The 22,461-nt window shown below is 31.2% G+C and overlaps 1 protein-coding gene across 3 annotated transcripts in view; it reads left to right on the forward strand.

Annotated features, from left to right (window-relative positions):
* The window catches only part of ppp1r1c (protein phosphatase 1, regulatory (inhibitor) subunit 1C), a 52,854-nt gene that overhangs the window by 23,565 nt on the left and 6,828 nt on the right, over window positions 1-22,461 (forward strand). The window contains exons 4-7 of one of the 3 annotated variants that reach the window (XM_056465851.1): window positions 3,199-3,233; window positions 3,440-3,506; window positions 17,520-17,723; window positions 20,241-21,164. In XM_056465851.1, coding sequence (XP_056321826.1) covers window positions 3,199-3,233; window positions 3,440-3,506; window positions 17,520-17,723; window positions 20,241-20,308 — 374 coding nt within the window. In that variant the 3' untranslated portion in view covers window positions 20,309-21,164. Of the gene's footprint in view, window positions 1-3,198; window positions 3,234-3,439; window positions 3,507-17,519; window positions 17,724-20,240; window positions 21,165-22,461 lie in introns of those variants that run through there. The other 2 variants (XM_056465850.1, XM_056465852.1) reach the window with 2 other exon arrangements.

Consider the following 22,461-nt stretch of genomic DNA (forward strand, 5'->3'; position numbering starts at 1 on the left):
AAAAATCGGTGGTTTAATCTTAGCTCAGACCTGTTTGGGTGCTGTAGGATCAGTGGGTGCTTGTCTGGAATGGGAGTTAGGTTTAGGGGGGTGAGTGTAACGGAGGCCAGCTAGCGAAGTGCTATGCAGGTAAACCTCACTCCTCTGACCTCTATGAGTGCTTTAGCGACAGACGCTAGAGGTCTTTGGCCTCCTTGTTAAAGCAACCAACCCCCATGCAAAAAATCGGCAGTTCGATCCCAGCTCAGACCGGGTTGGGTTTAGTAGGACCGGTGGGGGCTCGTCCGGGATGGGGGTGAGTGTAACGGAAGCCAGCTAGTGAAGTGCTATGCAGGTAAACCTCACTCTTCTGACCTAAAAGGGTGCTCTAGCGACAGACCCTAGGGTCATGGCCTTTAGCCTCCTTGTTAGAGCAAAAGAGTCCCATGCCAAGAATCGCCAGTTCGATCCCAGCTTAGACCGGGTTGGGTCCAGTAGTACTGGGGGGTAACATACTGAAGATTTTCCGAAGCATTTGCATAGTCTGATTCTTCAAGGCTCTCCATAAGCATTGAGAGCCAGCATGATGAAACTATAAGCTGGCCTGAAAGAATCATCATAACCCTGGAAGATGAAACTGGTCTTTGGGGTTGTCAGATGAACAATTAGACCTTGATTTTATAACGTCTGAAATAATGTATAAGCCCCTCTTAATGCAGTTGGGGAAAGAAATGGGTCGCTCTCCTAAAAGCAGTTTTGCATTATGAAAGCTCTTGGAGCGGGGCCTCAAATCAAATTTTGCTCATCACACACATTCCATTCCTGTATCAAACGGTCTAAAATTAGCTTTGCTCTTAGCGTCCTTTAACATAATTTGCAGAGATCACATGATCCAATCCTATAGATTAGTTAAGGAGAACTCAAAAGCACTGGAAACATTTGTTGTTGCTTTGAGAAAAAAAAAGGCAGCATCAAAGTTAACTTACAGCTAAACACTCTTAAAATATCCAGTTGAAATGAAATAACCTCAAAATAAAGTTAAAACCTGATTAGTAATAATTAAAAAAGTTTTAGTAGCATAAAAGATGTGTTGTCATATTTTTTAATTTAATGAATTTTTTTAACAGTAACAAAAAATGATTTAAGAACATTTTGTTAAAATAACATTTTCTATACTTTTTGTATTATCAATCAAAATTGAGTAAAAAAGCTATGTATAAATAAATATATACTCTAATAAATATGTACACTGTAAAAAAATCCTGGTTGCCTTAAATTTTTAAGCTGAATCAAATTAACCTTATGAGTTCATTGAACTTATATCACGTTAAACTGACTTAAAACTGATTGCTTAACTTATCAAATTAACTTAGAACACAATTAACTTAGTTTAATAAGTTACAATGACCTAAAAACATATGCTGCCAGGACTAAATTATCGTATAATTTTTAACAGTGTACAGATGTTATAAATATAAGTCTTCGGTTTTTAGATATTAATTTTCTTTTCTTTTTCTTTTTATTCTTAATCGTATTATTTTCCAAATATTTCCAAAGTGATGTTCAACAGTCCAAGGAAATTTTGACAGTATTTCCTATAATATTTCCAATAATTTCCTATAAGTCTTATATTTAAGTTTTTAAATGTATTTTTAAAAGAATTAAAATTTCACAGGAAGGCTAATAATAATAATAATTATTATTATTATTATTATTATTATCATAATTATATATATATATATATATATATATATATATATATATATATATATATATATATATATATATATATATAATTTTAATTAATAAATTATAGATAATTTAATTAGTTTTTTTACAGTAACAATAAATGCTTTAAATCTAATTGCGTTATAAAACTAATATGCTCTCTAAATGTTCAAAGCATCCAGTTTTAGTTAGTTCTATTTAAAATTTTGATAATATTACATAAATTTTACTATTTAATGTTCTCTGAACATTCTGAAACACGTTAGCAACATTTTAAACTGTAAATCAAGTCCGTATAAGATTCAATGCAGGATGTGTAAATGTTTTTGTGTTTATGTTTAGGGAACATTTGGAGAGCAGATCATTTTGAACACCGATAACATTTTATAAAAGTTACTGGAAGAACATTTTTTCATTTCAACTTGAATGCCATTGTAAAATGCTGATTTAGCACACAAGAAAAATGTCTTCTGAACAATATTGAATACAGTGGTTTGCAGTGTTGTTTTATTATACCAGTATATTGTAGTAGTATTAGTAATTAATAGTTTTGATTAGTAATTCATAGTTTGAAATTAATATTTTACATTTTCTGTTTTCATCTTAAATTTAGTTGTAATTATTAATGACAATCTTAATCATTTTATTTATTTATTTATGCATTTATTTATTTATTTATGCATTTATTTATTTATTTATGCAATTATTCATTTATTCATTCATTCATTCATTCATTTATTCATTTTAAAAAATATTGGTAATTAGAAAATTCAAAAGAACAACATTTAGGACAAAATTATTTGAAACAATGTAAATATTGAAATATCTTTACTGTCACATTTGATTTTTTAAATATATTAAATCTATGCAGTGGGTAGCGCTGTCGCCTCACAGCAAGAAGGTCGCTGGTTCAAGGCTCAGCTGGGTCAGTTAGCATTTCTGTGTGGAGTTTGCATGTTCTCACTGTGTTTCAGTGGGTTTCCTCCTGGTGCTCCGATTTCCCCCACAAGTCCAAAGACATGTCCGTACATGCACACATACACTATTGTCCGTAGTGTATGTGTGTGAATACTGGGTATTTCCTAGTAATGGGTTGCAGCTGCAAGGACATTCTCTGCATACAGTAAAACATATGCTGGATAAGTTCCTGTTTCATTCCGTTGTGGCGACCCCTGATTATTAAAGGAACTATGCCGAAAAGAAAACCAATGAATGAATGGATCTATGCTTGGAAAAAGCTCTTTTCATTTTGTACACTGTGAAAGAATATTCCTGCCTTAAAATGATTGTCACCAATCAAACTGACAAAATATGAGGTTAAAAGCTTTTTTAAAATTGTTAAAACCTGATTAACTAACATAAATTCATTTGTTGTCTTGATTTTTTTGTCATATCATTTGTTACAATGTAGTGTTTTTTTAACACGTTGTACCTTTTCCATGTACAAACATGCATTGAAACTAAATCCCTCCATTGTTTTTCCCACTTCAGGAGATGACAAGCAGTCTACAGGCCATCAAACAGAGGTGAGTCCTGTATAAATGCAGAAGTTTAACCCCAGCACTTTACATGAGTGTTTGACTGCTGTCTCCTGCTCGTCTCTCTGTTGAGACGTTGCTGAAGATGGATGGAGCTCTGATGCAGTTGTCATTGATTTCCAAGCTCCTGAAATAGTCTTAGTGAAATCAGATCCCGTCTCTCACGCTGTGCTTTTCCACTGTCCACTCTCCAGGCCCAGAACGCGCAGCTTTCTCCAGCCCAGAGGAAACAGAGCGTCTACACACCGCCCACCATGAGAGGTAGAGATCCAGCATCTGCACTGATGTGACGTTTCTGACTCTTGCGTAACCAGAGCATGTGACTCACTCCTCTTATGCAGTACTTTATGAGCTGGCTGCCATTAAAAATGAATGTGCTCGTGTCGTCATTTACAGTAGTATTTCTATAAATGGATGTATCAAGAGAAAAGGCTTTGGAGTTAACACACAGTATCTTCATATATATATATATATTACTATGTTAAGCCTTTAAATCGCACTTTCAGCTGAATACTAGTATCTAGCAAAATAAATAAATTAATAATAATAATAAAATATTATTTACTGTCATCATGGCAAAGACAAAAAAAATACTTATTAGAAATTTGTTAAAACTGTTATGTTTAAAATGTGTACTCCATTAAACATCACTTTAGAAATCATTTTTAAATAATACTATTATATTTCACAAGGAGGCTAATAATTTTTACTTAAACTGCATATAATGTACGTCTCACCGACCACTTTATAAGGTACACCTTACTAGTACCGGGTTGGACCCACTTTTGCCTTCAGAACTGCCTTAATCCTTCATGGTGTAGATTCAACAAGGTACTGGAAATATTCCTCAGAGACTTTGGTCCATATTGACATGATAGCATCACACAGTTGCTGCAGATTTGTGGACTGCTCATCCATGATGCGAATCTCCCGTTCTGCCGCATCCCAAATGTGCTCTATTGGATTGAGATCTGGTGACTCTGGAGGCCATTTGAGTACAGTAAACTCATTGTCATGTTCAATAAACCAATCTGAGATGATTCAGGCTTTATGACATAGCACGTTATCCTGCTGTAAGTAGCCATCAGAAGATGGGTACACTGTGGTCATAAAGGGATGGATATGGTCAGCAACAATACTGGTAGGCTGTGGTGTTGACACGATGCTCAATTAGTACTAATGAGCCCACAGTGTGACAAGAAAATATCCCCCACATCATTACACCACCACCAACAGCCTGAACTGTTGATACAAGGCAGGATGGATCCATGCTTTCATGGTGGTGGCGCCAAATTCTGACCCTACCACCTGAATGTCCCAGCAGAAATTGAGACTCATCAGAGCAGCCAACATTTTTCCAATCTTCTATTGTCTAATTTTGGTGAGCCTGTGCAAGTTGTAGCCTCAGTTTCCTGTTCTTAGCTGACAGGAGTGGCACTCGGTGTGGTCTTTTGCTGCTGTAGCCCATCCGCCTTAAGGTTGGATGTGTTGTGTGTTTAGAGATGCTCTTCTGCATACCTCAGTTGTAACAAGTGATTATTTGAGTTACTGTTGCCCTTCTATCAGCTGGAACCAGTCTGGCCATTCTCCTCTGACCTCAGACATCAATTTGCGCCCACAGAAGTGCCGCTCGCTGGATATTTTCCTTTTTCAGACCATTCTCTCTAAACCCTAGAGATCTCAGTAGATCAGCAGTTTCTGATATACTCAGAGCAGCCGGTCTGGCACCAACAACCATTCTGATGCTCGGTTTGAACTGCAGCAGATCATCTTGACCATGTCTAGTCGCTGTCATGTGATTGGCTCATTAGAAATTTAAGTTAACAAGCAGTTGGACAGGTGAACCTATAAAGTGGCCGGTGAGTGTATATAACAGTGTTTTTATTGTAACATTTTTGATGTATTACAGTATATATCATGATTTTGTATTAAACTCTGTAGAATATAAATAATTAAATTGATGTTTATAAAATATATTACTATATGAATTTATATAATGCATAAATATATTGATATATTTAGAAAATATTATTACATTAATAATATGCATACTTTTTATGCACATCTCTACATAAGGTTTTAGATATCACTTTTAATTTTCTATATATTTTTTATTAATAACAGTGTTTTTGTTTAGCAGTTTTTCTATATTATATTATAATTTTATGATTTACCTTAACAAAAACAGATTTTTTTAGAATGTTTAAATGGTTTTACAGAATGTTAGATTTTTTTGTGTGTGTTATTTTGTATTTTGTTATATTGTATTTTCTATATTCCTTTTATTTTAATTTTAGTAATTTAATGTTGTGTCAGTTTTGTCTTTTTATTTTGTACTGTATTTATATTTGTGTATAGGTTTACTATTTCAGTTTAGTTATTTTTAAAGGACAAAGAAACACATTTGTAGGGAAATTAATGAAGCTTCAGTCCTTTTCTCACATAGTTTTTATTAGCATAATGATTCCAGTCTTGTAAAAAAAAATTATATATTAAGGCAATGGAAATGTACTGCATAGTAGGAATGATGTATTTATGCCATCTGATCCACAGTGCACTTGCATTATTGCATTACCATTCACACTACACATACTGAGTGATGGAGGCGGTGATTTGCACACAGTGACCCACACATGCAGCCCACTCAACAGACTACTCACAGTGTGTGTGTGTGTGTGTGTGTGTGTGTGTGTGCTTATGGATCAGCTGCTAATATTAACACACTCCTCCACTCATATCCATATACAGTGAGGTCCAAAGTCTCAGGCCACTAGTGAATACTGTATGTGTCTGTTTTCAGCTCTATTTTATTCTTAGTGTGATTTGAGAATGATGCAAATGGCATTTTGAGCTTCAGTGGAAGATCTAAGAAATAGGCCAAAATAGTGCAGACTTTTGAAAAATCTTTGTTTTAAATGTTAAGAATGACAAAACATTTGTTTATATTCACACTGTAAATGTAATATGTGCTGTATTTTATGATTCACAAGTGTTTTCCATTTATTTTTAAGTGTGAATTGCATTATGGGATGTTGATCTGTCGAATTTTGATGTTGAAAATTCAACTCTACAGTTTAACATAGTGACTTTTATTGTTATTCTAGTGGTTTGAAATAATGTATAAAGAATAAATATAGGCAAATAAGTCTGTAAAATAACAGAAAATGTACTGGCAGTTTATTACAGGGCTTTTGTAATGTAATATACAACACCAACTCAAACAATAAATCACTTTAAACAATTAAAAATGTTAATAAAAGTCACTTTTTCAAGCTTTTCAAGGTTAAAAGTTGTTAATGGAAAGATCAAGGTCCCATAATGCAATTCAAAAGCTTAAATAAACAGGAAAAAATAAAAACTGCTAATTTATGGATGTTTTTTACAGTGCAGGTTTAAAATATTAACACTAAGTGGTCTCAGACTTTGATCCATACATTATATAATTCACTGTGTCTGTCCATATAGTTTCATGTTCTTCGTATTAAAGATTTTTAAAATCTGTCCAATGTAAGCAGTAATAAGTAGGCCCACATGAAATCTGCGCGTGCTGAAATCAGCAGATTTTTTGCCCATCATTGAGTCTGATTATTTACATGTGTAAATGTGTGTAAATTTGTATTTAATCCTTTTATGAAATTAATTTCAGTAATAATATTGACCAATATGAAAATGTTCATTTGATGTATTTACAATACAGTTTGTAAAGTAATATTTGTAAAGTAAATGTCTTTTAGTAGATATATTATATGATAGATTAGCTTTGTTTACCAAATAAGTGGATCTAGATGGATTTGCAACATTAAATAAAAGTTAAAAAGCTATTATTTTTTATTTTATAAATTAACTTTTAGTAATGATACTCCTAAAATACTTTCGCATAAATCTGCAGATTTTTTTTCACAAAATTCTCAGCAGAAATAGCAAAAAATGTCAGCAGAATCTGTCTGGCCATAGTAATAAGGCTATAGTCATTTTCACAGATCAGTGCATCTTAGTAAACAGCTTTTTTAGAATTACTTATTTTTTATTTCAGTTTTTTTCAAGAGCTTAATTTTCTATTGTGTTTTTTAGCATTAAAGTCTTAAAAATAACAACGTTCGATGTTGAACAATATCTCTTCTTGTGATTATGATTATGCTGTTATTCGGCTTTTTGTTCTAAATCTCTAAATGTTCACAAGCTCTTTTTACATATTCAGAGAAAATCAATCCTTTAAAACATTTCACAAGATTTATTTGTTTTTTTTATTTGACACTTTGCATTGATTAATAATTAAAACCAAAATAATTGTTAAAGTCATAATTATATAGCACATACAGTATTGTGGCTATTTACATTACACCTGGGACCGGTTGCACCAGCAGTGCGTTAGTTAAAACGTAGCCTAGTTGGGACAACTAATAGGAACTCTATAGGCTCTATAGGGAATCTTTAGGCTGATTTTTACTTCTGCGTCAAGTGCATGTGTATGCTACGGCGCAGCCTACGTGTGGACGCATAGCCCTCGCCGTGGCCGTAGGCGTCGCTGACTCGCACCTCTCAAAAAATGTAACTAAACATCGCAACGACTCGTAGCGCAAGCTCTGTGATTGGTCGGCTTGATAACGCTGACGAGTGTGATCAGGACCGAGAGCTGCGCGGGCCCGATGGAGCGAGTGTTTACAAGTTTGGAATCCAGTGAAGCCGGATGGAAAGTTTTGTCTGTGTTTACCTCATGGTTAAAGTTGTTGCATGTCCGCCGGTTCGTGCCCTAAAATGAGCGAGTTTGAATCACTTATACATTAAGGAAGCGTTCAGAAAAAACAGAACACCAGCGAAAAAACTTGACACAGAGGAACATAAACACCTCACTGCCATTTAGCGTTTCAGAAGTGTTATTGCAGAGCAACAGAAACAGCGTGCAGAAGTATGAATGCACAGCTACGAGCGTTGCATGCGCCGTGGGTAACGCCGATCACTTGACGCAGAAGTATAAACCAGGCTTAAGGTACACACTACTTAATTATTCTTTGTGTTGCAAATATCTGTCCATTGTAAGCAGTAATAAGACAATAGTAATTTTCACAGATCAGTGCATCCTAGTAAACAGTTTTTTAGATTTGTCTTATCTTGTAATTTCAGTTTTTCATCATTTTTTCAAGAGCTTAATTTTCTATTGTGTTTTTTTTAGCATTAAAGTCTTAAAAAATAGCAACATTTGATGTTGAACAATATTTCTTCTCATATACAACCCCTTATTGAACAAACTCTTATGATTGTGCTATTATTTGGCTTTTTGTTTTCTTATCTCTAAATGTTCACAAGCTCTTTTTACATCTTTTGAAAGAGAAAATCCATCCTTTAAAACATTTCACAAGATTTATTTGTTTTTTTACTTTGACAATTATTTTGGTTTTAATTAATAACCGATGCTATCTGAAGTGTCAAAGTTATAATTATGTAGTACACACAGTATTGTGGCTGTTTACATTACACCTGGTCACTTCATGCACTTTTTCTGATCCGTTAGCTTTTTAATAATCAGTGTTGGCTAAGTTACTTTTAAAAAGTAATAGATTTCAAGCTACTGATTACTACGGGAAAATTGTAATCTGATTACATTACTAATTACTTCATGTAAAGAGTAATCAGATTGCTAATTAATTTACTTTGAAGTTACTTTTAAAACATATAAAACAAGCCAATAAAAATAAAAAAAGAAACTTAAGCTCTTTCAGTAATTTAATAATCACTGAAAAACATTACAACTTTTAACACAGGTACTTGACATATTTTAAGAGTTCGCCCAAAACTTCTCTCATCATTCTCTCATCATTCACTTGTTCCAGACGACATTTAGAAGAAAAGTGGACACCTGTAACCATTGTTATCCTTAGTATGAAAAAGCACTGCAGTGTTTGGGTGTTCTGTGTTTGTTAAAGGTACAATTAGGTAATTAACTAAATGTATATATTTCAAAGTATGAAGCTGATCGGTCAGTTCTTGTCACATGACTTGCGCCTGGGAAATGCAAGCGCACGCAATATACACTCCCAATATGCGTGCGCACAAAAGACACAGTATGTGAATGGCCCCATGAGCGGCTACACTTCTTTTCCCATTCAGAAGATACCTTCACTCTCGATACTGCACAAAAATTCAATTTAACCTGTTTCGGCTGAGTTGGGCCGCTGTGTTTTTGGGCGCCGGTGTCCTTCTTGGTGACAAGTATTGACGTAGAAGTGCTTGAACAAGTTGCAGGTCGAGTTAAAAGCAGGCGAAAGATTTTTAGAGACTGGACATAGACTGACTTTCACAGTAATATTTTTGTTTTTACGCTCATTAAAATGAAAGTAATGTCTGTATTTCTACTTGAAGAAGCAATCACGACAGCAACCATTGCAGCTGGCATTCTCCAGCAATTTAAAAGCGCATGCTTATTAACTTATTAACAATGAGGTTGCAGCAGAAAATGTGATTTAATGAAGCATTTTTTTCTTTTAAAACTATATTTGTAATGTAAGTAACGCAATTACTGTACATTGACTTTAGTAACTGTAATCAAATGACACAAATTTAAAAAGTAATTCATTACACTACTGCATTCCTCAAAAATTTAATTTGATTACAATAACACGCTAGACCCAACGCTGTTTATAATCCTAAACAGTTGTAGCTTTTCAGACTTCACGAATATGATCCCCATGTCACACTGCAAGATCTCAGCTGTCATAATGTCAGACTGAACCACAATCAATATGCGCCAAATACAGATACAGTTGAAGTCAGAATTATTAGCCCCCCTGTATATTTTTCCTCAATTTCTTTTCAACGGAAAGAAGATTATTTCAACACATTTATAAACATGATAGTTTTAGTATCTAAGTTCTAATAATTAATTAATTTTATCTTTGCCATGATGACAGTATATCATATTTTACTAGATATTTTTCAAGATACTATAGTATTCAGCTTGAAGTGCAATTTAAAGGCTTAGCTGGGTTAATTATGCAAGTCAGGGTAATTTGGCAAGTCATTGTACATGATGGTTTGTTCTGTAGACAGTCGGATAAAAAGATTGCCTAAGGGGGCGAATAATATTGACCTTTAAAGGGTTTTAAAAAAATTGAATCTGAAATAAAGCAAGACTCTCTCCACAAGAAAAAATATTATAGGAAATACTGTGAAAATTTCCTTGCTCTGTTAAACATCATTTAGGAAATATTAGAAAAAAAATAACAGGAGGGCTAATTATTTTGACTTCAACTGTGTGTGGTGTATGTGTAATAAAAAACCTATAAATTGACTAGCTATAAACAGGCCCAATAGGACAATAAAGAGCTGGAAATTATCCAAGCTAGATTCAAACAAACTCACACAAGTGTCACCGTCCAACACAAAGCATGTGCGCTGCCCTCAGGTCACGTCTGCCACACCATGGAGGTTTTAAAACAATGAGATGGGATGGAGAGTGGATGAGTTTGCCTCGCTGACTCATGGACCAGGCCATTTCCTGGCATAGACGTGCTAAATTCACATTAGCTTGAGCTATTGATTGAAGTGGGGGAGGAGAGAGAGAAAGATGCATCATTCTAGAGAGATGGCCTCAAATGGACAGCCTGGCAGAGCAGTTTTGAACGAACACTCAGCATCCTTTTGCTCAGTGCAGGGCAGAAACAGCCAAAGCAATCTGATTTGCAGGAATGCCAATCTAACTGCTGGTGCGGGCTGGAGTCCAGGTTCAGTGGTGTCAGAAGCTCATTTGTGTAAGTAGAGGTCTTCTGCCTGTCTTGTAGCCAGGGGTTGTGGGATGTTTTGAAAAGACGGCTTCTAATAGCAGTGAACTTCATTAAAGTGGTGAGCTAAACTCCTTTTAGGGGAAAACTGCTGAGTGTGTGTTACATTTCAGTGAGTGCCCACTTTTTAGCAGACTCCACAGTGGAAGAGTTTTCCACATTTATTTGCCTCAGAAAGGGATTTTTAGCTATTTTAAAGCAGTTGTGCTCACTCTAAACTAATTTTTTTTTGTTTTTTGGGGACAACTTTTGAACAAGCAGAAAATCATTTTTGGTTTAATTATTATCCTTGGGGTCGATTCGACCCTATTCAATGTTAAACGTAAGTACAAATATAATTAACATTGTTTTTTATGCTTCAGATTGAATGACCTTTCCTAATTTAATGGGTTAACATAAAATAACCATGATATTATTGGTTCAATGCTCTGTACACATTTTGTCACATCAGTGTTCTTTGACTTTGATGTGACTGATTTACAAGCCTACATTGGGTTGCTCATTTTGGCAGGAGTGTACAAGTCCTAGGGAGAAGCAAAAGCAAGCCTTTGGAATGCTAACGCTGGAAGGTCAATATTTTCAGCCACCATGTGTCTGAAGACATTCCATGTTTTCTCCCATACCATACACTTTGATGTCAAGGAAACAAGGCAGGGCAGATGAGAGTGTGACAAACTCGCAGCAATATGGGATGTATGGGACAAGTGTGTCCAGCAATTGCCATTTCTTAACAATCCAAGCCCCACATCACTGTGGATGAATAGCCGCATTTCCACTATCGGGCCAGTGCGAGCCAGGGCTTTAATCGGGCCAGGCCGGGCCTATAGCCCGGGAGGTTGAGAAATGAGGCCGAAATCATGTCGCGTTTCCACTGTCGGGCTAGTTGCTCGCAGTGCGTCACGCAAACACCGCCCCCAGAACGTCCCCCGAATCAAACGTCACACAACCCGTCACACAACCCGCCCACTTCAGCGGGAACAAAAAACTCAAATTATAACCACAAACACAACCTGGCATCACTACGAGAGCTGGAAGATGGAGAACACCGAAGCGATTGCTTTTTTACTGTTTGTGGTCTGTTGGTGTAAGGCCAGACAGCGATCCCTGGATAAGGACATTCGAGTTCGGCGGCATTTATTTTTTCTTCTTCTTAGTGAGTTGATCAAGCGCGAGAGCAAAACAAATGTAAGGGAAGAAAGCATCTTGTCTCCTCTTTACCTGACAGGAAAACTCCGCCTTTGTACGTAACCCTGCCCCGAAGCCCCAGTTGGCCCTCCTTGGCCCAAGGTATTCGGCGGGCCGAAAAAGGCCGGACGCTGGCCCCAAGGAAGCCCCGCTTTGGCCCGATTACGCCCCGGAAGTGATAGTGGAAACGCGACTGGCCTTGGCTCGCCCTGGCTCGCTCGCTTTAGGCACGATAGTGGAAACGCGGCTAATGTCTGGTTCCATTTTGTGGCTGCTGTCCCTTTAGACATGCCCAGCAAACCATGTTTGTTTTTCTTTGTGTCATAATTACAACACACATATATATATATATATATATATATATATATATATATATATATATATATATATATATATATATATATATATATTTGTTGTTTTATTAGTTTTGTACTTTTTATTGGTATATATTTTTGTTATTTATAACATATGAAAATAATAACCATTTCTTTTTGGAAGAACTGGAACACAATTATGTATGGGGTCAATGGGACCAATCCACTGAATTGGATGGGGATAATTGGGATAATTTAACGTCTCATTCGAAAGACGGCGCTCACTGACAATATGGTGTTTCCTTCACTTTACCGGGGCATTAGCACTCACACCTAAATAAAATAAAAAAGAATTAAAATAAATAAAATAAAATAAAATAAAAGACCCCTGATAAATCATTGACAAAGCTAAAATAAAATAAAATCAAACAAAAGACCCCTGATAAATCATTGACAAAGCTGAAACAAAACAAAACAAAACAAAAAACAAAACAAAACAAAACAAATCAAAACAAAAATAATAAATAAATAAAAAAGATAAGTCAGGGATAAAGCTTAAAGAAGGTAAAATTAAAAACTAAAAATAAAATAAAATAATAAAAAATAAACAAAATAAAATAAATAAATAAAAATAAAGAGAAAAGAAAAGAAAGTCCCCTGATAAAGGAAAAAGATTAAATAAAACAAAATATTAATATTAAATATTTTCTTCAGCTGGAATTCAGAAGACATTGTTTGTTTATTTTTTTTAATCGCACAGATTTTATAATAATTCATGAACCACAAAGCTAATGGTTCTTGCCAACATACAGTGTATTTTTAATTGTTTTAATTGACTTCTGCCCTCTAATGTCCAATGTTCTGTTTTAATATAAATTTGAAGGTTTTGTAGCTTTGTTTAATATAATTTTATTTTATTTATTTTTGTATTATTATTTCACATTTTGATTAAGATACATTGTTTCTTTGATATAGAAACTAAACCCATTTTAACACACTGGCGATTAAGCCATTGTGTCCTTCTAAATGAGTATGTTGTGTAAATGAGTACTGTAAGTGTGAGCCATCACCATCACCATCATCATTATCATCTTCATCATCATCAGACTTTTGTAGGTCTGCAGATGAAGCCTTTTGAAAGCTCTTAAGATGGTCTCAGACCTGCTTCATAAGAGAGATATCAGCTTACAGTACATTAGCTCTCTATATTCTGATACGTCATGATGAAATATGGTGCTGCAGATGAAAAACAGCTAGGGCTGGGTGATGCATTGAAATTTGAGGATTTTTTTTTTATATTTGCGTCATTTTTTGCTGGCAAATTGAAGCAACACCATGACACCAACTACTTTCACAATGTTTTTAATTTTGTGGCTCATTAGTATGCACAAAACAGTTCTAAAACAATTTCTCACAATAGTTTGTCTCAGTTTTGCATTTTTTCCTTGCAATTTTTGAGTTTATATAACTTTTATTCTAACTTTTTTTCCCCTCACAATTCTCAATTCTAAGTTTTCTCTTGTAATACTGAGTTCATTTCTCTGAATGCTGACCATTTCATCAGAATCTGTCAGTTTAAACTTTCAATGTCTTGTTATTCCAAATGTTTATCTGTTTCTGTTGAAATTCTGCATTTATTATGCATAATTTCCTTGTATATCTCAAAATTGTAAAGTTTTCATTTATTTTTTGTTACATTTTATAAATCCCTTGCAATACTGCACTTTTTTCTTTTCGTGTTTGAAGAAATATTTTAGCAATTAAGTTATTACAATTCGGTGAAAAAAATTAAGAACTGTAACATGCTACATTGCAATTTTGAGAAAGAAAATCTGAATTAGGTAAAGTTGCAATTTATTTATTAGTTTGATTGTTTATTTACTTATTTTATTTTATTTTTTTTATTATTTTCATGCCTGTTATTTATTTATTTACAATTTTTTTATTCATTTATTTTATTATTTATTTCATTTTTAAACTAAACTTTTTATTTTTTCTTTCTTTCTTTCTTTCTTTCTTTCTTTCTTTCTTTCTTTCTTTCTTTCTTTCTTTCTTTCTTTCTTTCTTTTCTTTCTTATTTATTTATTTATTTATTTATTTATTTATTTATTTATTTATGTAACTGTTTATTTATGTATTGCATTTATAATTTTTTACATGGCTGTTAATTTAATTTAATTTAATTTAATTTAATTTAATTTAATTTAATTTAATTTAATTTAATTTAATTAATTTTTTTCTTCATGGCTGTTTTTTATTTAGATATTTATTTATTTAATTGTTTTATTATTTCATTTACTTTTTGTTTTATTTTATTTTTTATTTTTTATTTTTCATGGCTGTTATTTATTTAGTTATTTATTTTTTTATTTGTTTATTTACTTATTTAGTTTTTTATTTTTTATTTTATTTTATTTGTTTATTTATTTATTTTTCTTCATGCCTGTTTATTTATTTGTTTGTTTGTTTGTTTGTTTGTTTGTTTACTTATTTCTTTATTTAATTGTTTATTAGTTTGTTTATTTCCTTACTTTTTTATATCTTTCTTTATTTTTTGTTTCTTTATTTATTTATTTAACACCATGACACTTTTCATTAAACTAATTTCGCTTCGTTTTCTTATTTTGTGGCTCATTGGTATGCACAAAACAATTCAGTTTAATTAGTTCAGTTAATTAATTTATGCAAACTTCAGTGATTCTAAGTAATTGTTATGTGTAGGTGCTGCCCAGAAATGACTGGTTTCTGTCATGAAAAATGTTACTTTTAAGCTTCCTATTTTATGATTCAAAGTTTATATCTCTCAGTTTCAAGTTTATATCTCGCAATTCTATGATTTTCTCACAATACCAAGTTTGTCTTAATTCTGCCTTTTTTACTTTGCAATTTTGAGTTTATATAACTTGAAATTATAACATTTTTCCTTCACAATTCTGAGTTTCACAGTTTTGACTTTTCCACCCTCACATTTGTCAATTCTAAACTTTCTCTTGCAATACTGAGTTTATATCTCTGAATGCTGACCATTTTATCAGAATTCAGATATCTGTCAGTTTAAACTTGTCTTGTTATTCCAAATTTATATCTGTTTCTGTTGGAATTCAGCATTTATTCTACTAATTTCTTTTTGTTTATTACTAATTATCTTACAATGCTGGCATATTTATTTCAAATTCCAAGTTTAAATCTTACAACTTTGAAGTTTTTATTTCAGTTTTTTTATTTTTTGCAATTTTTGAGTCTCATGCAATTCAGCAATTTTGTGTTTTTTTTCTCTAGTTCTTGTTTACAGCTTGCAATTGTTTTTATCTTTCAGAATTGCAGTACTATACATTTATAAAACTTCCGAGAATTATAAAAATATAAATAATTTAGCAAGTTTTTACAGTTCTGTAAAATAAATGTCAGAGCGGCAAAATACTACATTGCAATTTTGAGAAAGAAAACCTGAAAAAATTTTAAGTAAAGTTGCATTTCTTCAATTTATTTATTTATTTGATTGTTTATTTGCTTATTTGTTTATTTATTTATTTAATTGTTATATTTATATATATATATATATATATATATATATATATATATATATATATATATATATATATATATATATATATATATATATATATAATATATATATATATATATATATAAAATATAATCTTAAGTAAAGTTGCATTTTTTCAGATTATTTATTTATTTCATTGTTTATATATTTTTTAGATTTTTTTATGTCATTGTTTATTTACTTAATTATGCATTTATTGTAATTAATGTACTTATTTCATTATTTTATTTTATTTTTTATTTTTCATGGCTGTTATTTATTTATTTAATTGTTTGTTTGCTTATTTAAATAATTTTTTATTATTTGTTTGATTGCTTATTTATTTATTTATTGTTTATTTACTTATTATATTTTTTAATTTAATTACATTTTTATTTTATTTTATTTAATTTTTGATTGTTTATTTACTTATTTAAAGTATTTTTTATTTATTTATTTATTTATTTATTTCATTGTTTATTTACCTTATTTAATTTTTTTATAAAATTTTTAAAATAATTTTTATGTTTCATGGCTGTTATTTATTTATGTGTTTTTTTAAACTTATTTAAGTTATTTTTATTATTTATTTATTAAGTTGTTTATTTATTTTTATTGTTTATTTAATTAAATTATAATTTATTTATTTAATTGTTTTACTGTTAATTTATTTATTTACATAATTATTTATTATTTAATTGTTTATTTACTTATTTAATTTATTTTTAATGGCTGTTATTTCTCTATTTTATTGCTTGTTTTCTTATTTAATTAAAAAAAAATTCTTCATGGTTGTTTTTTATTCATATATTTCATTATTTAACTTTTTATTCACCTATTTAAGTTTATTTATTTATTTATTTATTTATTTATTTATTTATTTATTTATTTCCCCATGGCTGTAACACGCTTTCATAGCCCAGCTCTGACAAAACATACTGAACACTTTTATTTATTTATTTATTATTATTATTTATTTATTTTATATATTTTTTAATTTATTTATTTTATTGTTTACTTACTTATTTAGTTTTACTTAATTTTTATATATTTATTTTTTATTTTATTTAATTGTTTATTTTTCTTCATGGCTGTTTTTTATTGTTTATTTACTTATTTAAGCTATTTTGTATTTATTTATTTATTTTCCCATGGCTGTCACAAGCTTTCATAGCCCGGCTCTTACAAAACATGCTGAATACCTTTCAAAACATGTAAACAAACACTTTTAATGCATTACCTCTGATCATTTTGTTTAAATATGTTCGTTAGAATACACATACCATGCATACTGTAATGTGCATCCCATGAGTCATTCATTTACCACCTCACACCCGAGCGTTGAGTGCACTGTCACTGTATTTGAATGGGGTTCAGAGGTGTCCCACTGTGCGCCTGTGCTGATGGCCTGTGTCCACTGTGTGGCGCTGTGCTGTTTCTCCTGTGTTGAGTGCAGAGCTGCAGCTGGTGGTGGAGCAGCACTTTCAGAGGCAGGAGCAGCAGGAGGCGGGGCTTTCTGACAGCCCTGACACGCCCAGTCCAATCACAACACAGCATTTTGCCACCGAAGCTCAGTGGGCCAATCACAACAGCTCAGAGCCCAATGGCAATCAGTCTTATGTCAGTACTGAGGGGCAGCCAGGCAGCAGTGGGGCCGGGGGTAAGTCCATTACTAAAACTGCGGACGAACAGCTTCAGATAAATGAAGAAATCAGAGAGAAAGCCGAACAAAGGATTCTATACACTGAAAAATATTGATTAATTGAATTTACTACATTTTTGAAAAGTAACTCAGGCTGAATTTAAACAAAAGATTAAGTTGAATATTATTACATTGAATTTGTTTGTTTAAATTCAGCCCATATCAATGTTTCACAATGAGTTACCTTTAAAAAAAATGATTAAGTAAATCCAATGAATCATTTGTGTGTGTGTGTGTGTGTGTGTGTGTGTGTGTGTGTGTGTGTGCGTGTGCGTGTGCGTGTGCGTGTGTGTGTGTGTGTGTGTGTTGATTGAAATTAACTGTACATTTTAGTTCGTAATAGATAGCGAAACAATTGATAAAAATAATTTTGAATAAGTGTTTTTTTTATTTCATATTACTGTACACTGTAAAAAAATGCTGAGTTCCACACAATTCATATATGTTGGCTCAACCTAAATTGATTAAGTTAACTTTTAACATAAATTAATTAAGTTAAAAACAGTTAAGTTGTCCCTCAAAAGATCTCAAGATTTGTGTTGTTTCAGCTCATTTGAAATAAGTAGTTTGAACAAGCAGCAAAAAAAAAAATTAATAATAATTGAGTGTACTTTCAGATATTTAATGTGACGTTAAGGACATAGTACATCATTTCTGTGTTAGATACTGTTTTTGAAAATTAACTAACATCATTAAATATGGATAAATATCGAAGTCCTGTTTTTTAAAATGTTACTGTATATATATGTAAATTTAAAAAAATATGCTGTATACACACATGTACAGTTGAAGTCAGAATTATTAGACCCCTAAATTATTAGCCTCCTGAATTATTAGCCCCCTCTTTATTTTTTACCCCATTTCTGTTTAACAGAGAGATTTTTTTTCAACACATTTCTAAACATAATGGTTGTAATAACTCATTTCTAATAACTGATTTATTTTATCTTTACCATGATGACTGTAAATAATATTTAACTATATATTTTTCAAGACACTTTATACAGCTTAAAGTGACATTTAAAGGCTTAACTAGGTTAATTAGGTTAACTAGGCAGGTTAGGGTAATTAGGCAAGTTATTGTATAATGATGGTTTGTTCTGTAGACTATCAAAAAAACATATATACTGCTTAAAGAGGCTAATAATTTTGATCTTAAAATGGCTTTTAAAAAATTAAAAACTGCTTTTATTCTAGCCGAAATAAAACAAATTAGACTTTCTCCAGAAGAAAAAATATTATCAGACATACTGTGAAAATGTCCTTGCTCTGTTAAACATCATTTGGGAAATATTTAAAAATAACAAGAAAAAAATTAAAGGGGGGCTAATAATTCTGACTTCAACTGTATTTATATATTGTAGATATATATGACTAGATATATTACCGGTCAAAAGTTAAGGGTCAGTTTTTTTTTTATGTTTTTTTTTTAAGAAATGTATTCTGTTCATCAAGGCAGCGTTTATTAAACGTAAAAACTAATTAAATTGTTAAATATTTATTACAATTTTAAGTAACTGCTTTCTTATTGTATGTAGTTTCAAATGAAATTATTACATTAGTCATTATTGCTTTTATTACTATTACATTAATAATAATAATAAAAAAATAAATAAATAAAATAATAATAATTAATATTAAAGTGATTTCTGAAGGATCATGTGACTCTGAAGACTGGAATAATGAAGCTGAAAAATTCATCTTTAAAATCACTGTAATAAATTATTAAATTAAATTATAAACTACTTATGAACAGTTATTTCATAGTGCAATAACATTCTAACAACTTTACCATTTGAACTGTATTTTTGATTAAATAAATGCAGCCTTGGTGAGCAGGAGAAGCTTATTTTAAAACATTTAAAAATCCTACTGACCCCAAACTTTTGACTGGTTGTGTATAATTAAAATAAAATTAACATTATTTATTATTATTAAAATTATATATATATATATATATATATATATATATATATATATATATATATATATATATATATATATATATATATATATATATATATATATATATATATATATATATATATATATAATTTTTTTTTGTTTTTTTTTTGCAAGACTGTAAAAGTGAAAACACCCAAAATTAAATATTAGATTAGAATATTGATTATTAGATATCATTCAAATTAATAAAATAAATGATTAGTTTTACATAAGTCGATATCTTGTGAATACCATATTTAACAATAGCTGTACTTAGATGACCTGATACAAAATATATATACAGTAATTTATATATAGTAATTATTCATTCCTGTGGCCCATGAGCATGTACAATAAAGAAATGTATAAAAGTTGATTGTTGGACAGAAGATCTGCTGAACATTTTACTGACAAGACTTTTTTTTGTCTCTGTCTCTCCTCCACTTTATTTTAAAATTCTCATTCTTATTTCCATTCTTATTTTCAATATTATTATTATTATTATTATTATTATTATCCATTCATATACAGGAAACACAGCAGAAAGCTCAGGAAGCGAGCAGAAAAACTTGAGCAGTCCTTCATCTGTCTCTCGATAGCCGTAATAACGATCCTGCACACCGTAAACCTTCCCAAACATTTACTGTACCTCACTCTCTGGACTCTGAATAATGAAGACACACTTTCTTTAAACTCCTGCATTCTTCTGCATTTCTCGCCTCTTTCAGTTCATTTCCAGTGATGATGACCTTTCCTTTAGAGGGTTTCATTTGTGTGAAATGTAATGCCTGTTCTTCACTTTGAAATCTGTACTGAATTGACCTTCCCAGTTGGTTTTTCTATTTGATAAAACAGCATTTGAAATATTTACAGTATGGGTATCCGTGGGATCAGAAATGCGGTGGTGTATTTTTGGGGCACTTTCAGATCAGTTGTGATGTTAGATTATTTATGAATATGTTGGTTCTTTTCTGATAGAGACAATGAAATAAACAATTTTTGGAGCTTGAAATAAAAAAAGACAAAAAAACAAGTAATGATGAACATAATTTTGAATCAGTGCTTTTATCCAATCCTACTGTACTTTCAGGTGTGTAAATTAGGATTGATTGTAACATAATGAGAATCAAAGGTGAAGCACATTATTTATGTGCTAATTAGTTTAATAATGTTGACAAAAGGGGGAAATTATGGAGTAATGTCACATTATTCAGTTTTAAATTCATCTTTTTGTTAAAAATGTCACCTATATTACGATTCTGAAACAGGGCTGTTCAAATATATGATACCTGTCCTATTGTTTGTATTATCAGAAACTCAACATTTCACCTTTTAGAAACAAGCTTATATAATCTTGATTTTTAAATGGAGGCGTGGCACCAAACCCCGCCCCTAAATCTTCTTTAATAGGATTCTATGATTTTTTTCTTTTGAATTATGATTTTTTTTTTTATGTGTTTGTTTGTTTGTTTGTTTTCTTTTAATTTGATGTTTTTCTGGATTCCATTTTTTTTTTTTCAAATGAATGTTTTTTTCTGGACTCCACTTCAGTAGTTACATTTAATTTTAGTAATCTAAAACTACCAGTTGTAAAAGGCATTTTTAGGATTTATTTGTAGTATTTTCTTTTTCGACTTGTGCTTTATTCCTAGTAAAAAAAATAATAATTATATATTTTGACTTTAAAATGGTTTAAAAAAATTTAAAACAGCTTTTATTCTAGCCTGAAATAAAACAAATAATACTTTCTCCAGAAGAAAAAATATTATCAGACATACCAGCCTGATCTCACGAGAAAACGTAAGTATTTTACGTTTTGACAGTTTAGTGGCTAATTCGTACGAATTCGTACAAGTTCAGATTTTACAAGTACAAGTACGATTTTAAAAAGGAGGCGTGGCACCTAACCCCACCCCTAAACCCAACCGTCATTGGCGGATAAGCAAATCGTACTAAATTCTACGAATTAGATCGTACGAATTCGTACGAATTAGCCACTAAATCAAAAAGTTACGAATTGCCGTGAGATTGTGTTGGACATACGGTGAAAATGTCCTTGCTCTGTTAAACATCATTTGGGAAATATTTAAAAAAGGGAAAAAAAATCAAAAGGGGGCTGATAATTATATAGTATTTATATAGTATTTGTATTCATGCAAATATTTGTATTTATAAACTGTAGATGTATTACCGGTCAAAAGTTTGGGGTCAGTTTTTTTTTTCATGTTTTTTTAAAAGAAATTTATTCTGTTTATCAAGGCAGCGTTTATTAAACGTAAAAACTAATTAAATGGTAAAATATTAATTACAATTTTAAGTAACTGCTTTCTTATTGTATGTAGTTTCAAATGAAATGATTACTCCAGTCATTATTGCTCCACTTCAGTAGGTACATTTAATTTTAGTAATCTAAAACTACCAGTTGTAAAATGCATTTTTAGGATTTATTTGTAGTATTTTCTTTCTCGAATTGTGCTTTATTCCTAGTAAAAAAACAATAACATTTTCTTATAGAAGAAAAAATATTGTTTCCTTTTATTGTTATTATTATTATTATTATTATTATTACTATTATTATTATTATTATTATTATTATTATTATTATTATTACATTCTACTTCACAATGGTAATATATTTCTGTCACTTCAATTTCTTCAGGTTAAACCAAATCTTTCTTTTGACAGTTTGTTGTAAAGATGCTGCTTTACAACAAATACAGATTTTCTCAATTGCTTTGGCACATTTTTCAAA

Source organism: Danio aesculapii, chromosome 9 (assembly GCF_903798145.1).
Source record: "Danio aesculapii chromosome 9, fDanAes4.1, whole genome shotgun sequence".
NCBI classification, from domain to species: Eukaryota; Metazoa; Chordata; class Actinopteri; order Cypriniformes; family Danionidae; genus Danio; species Danio aesculapii.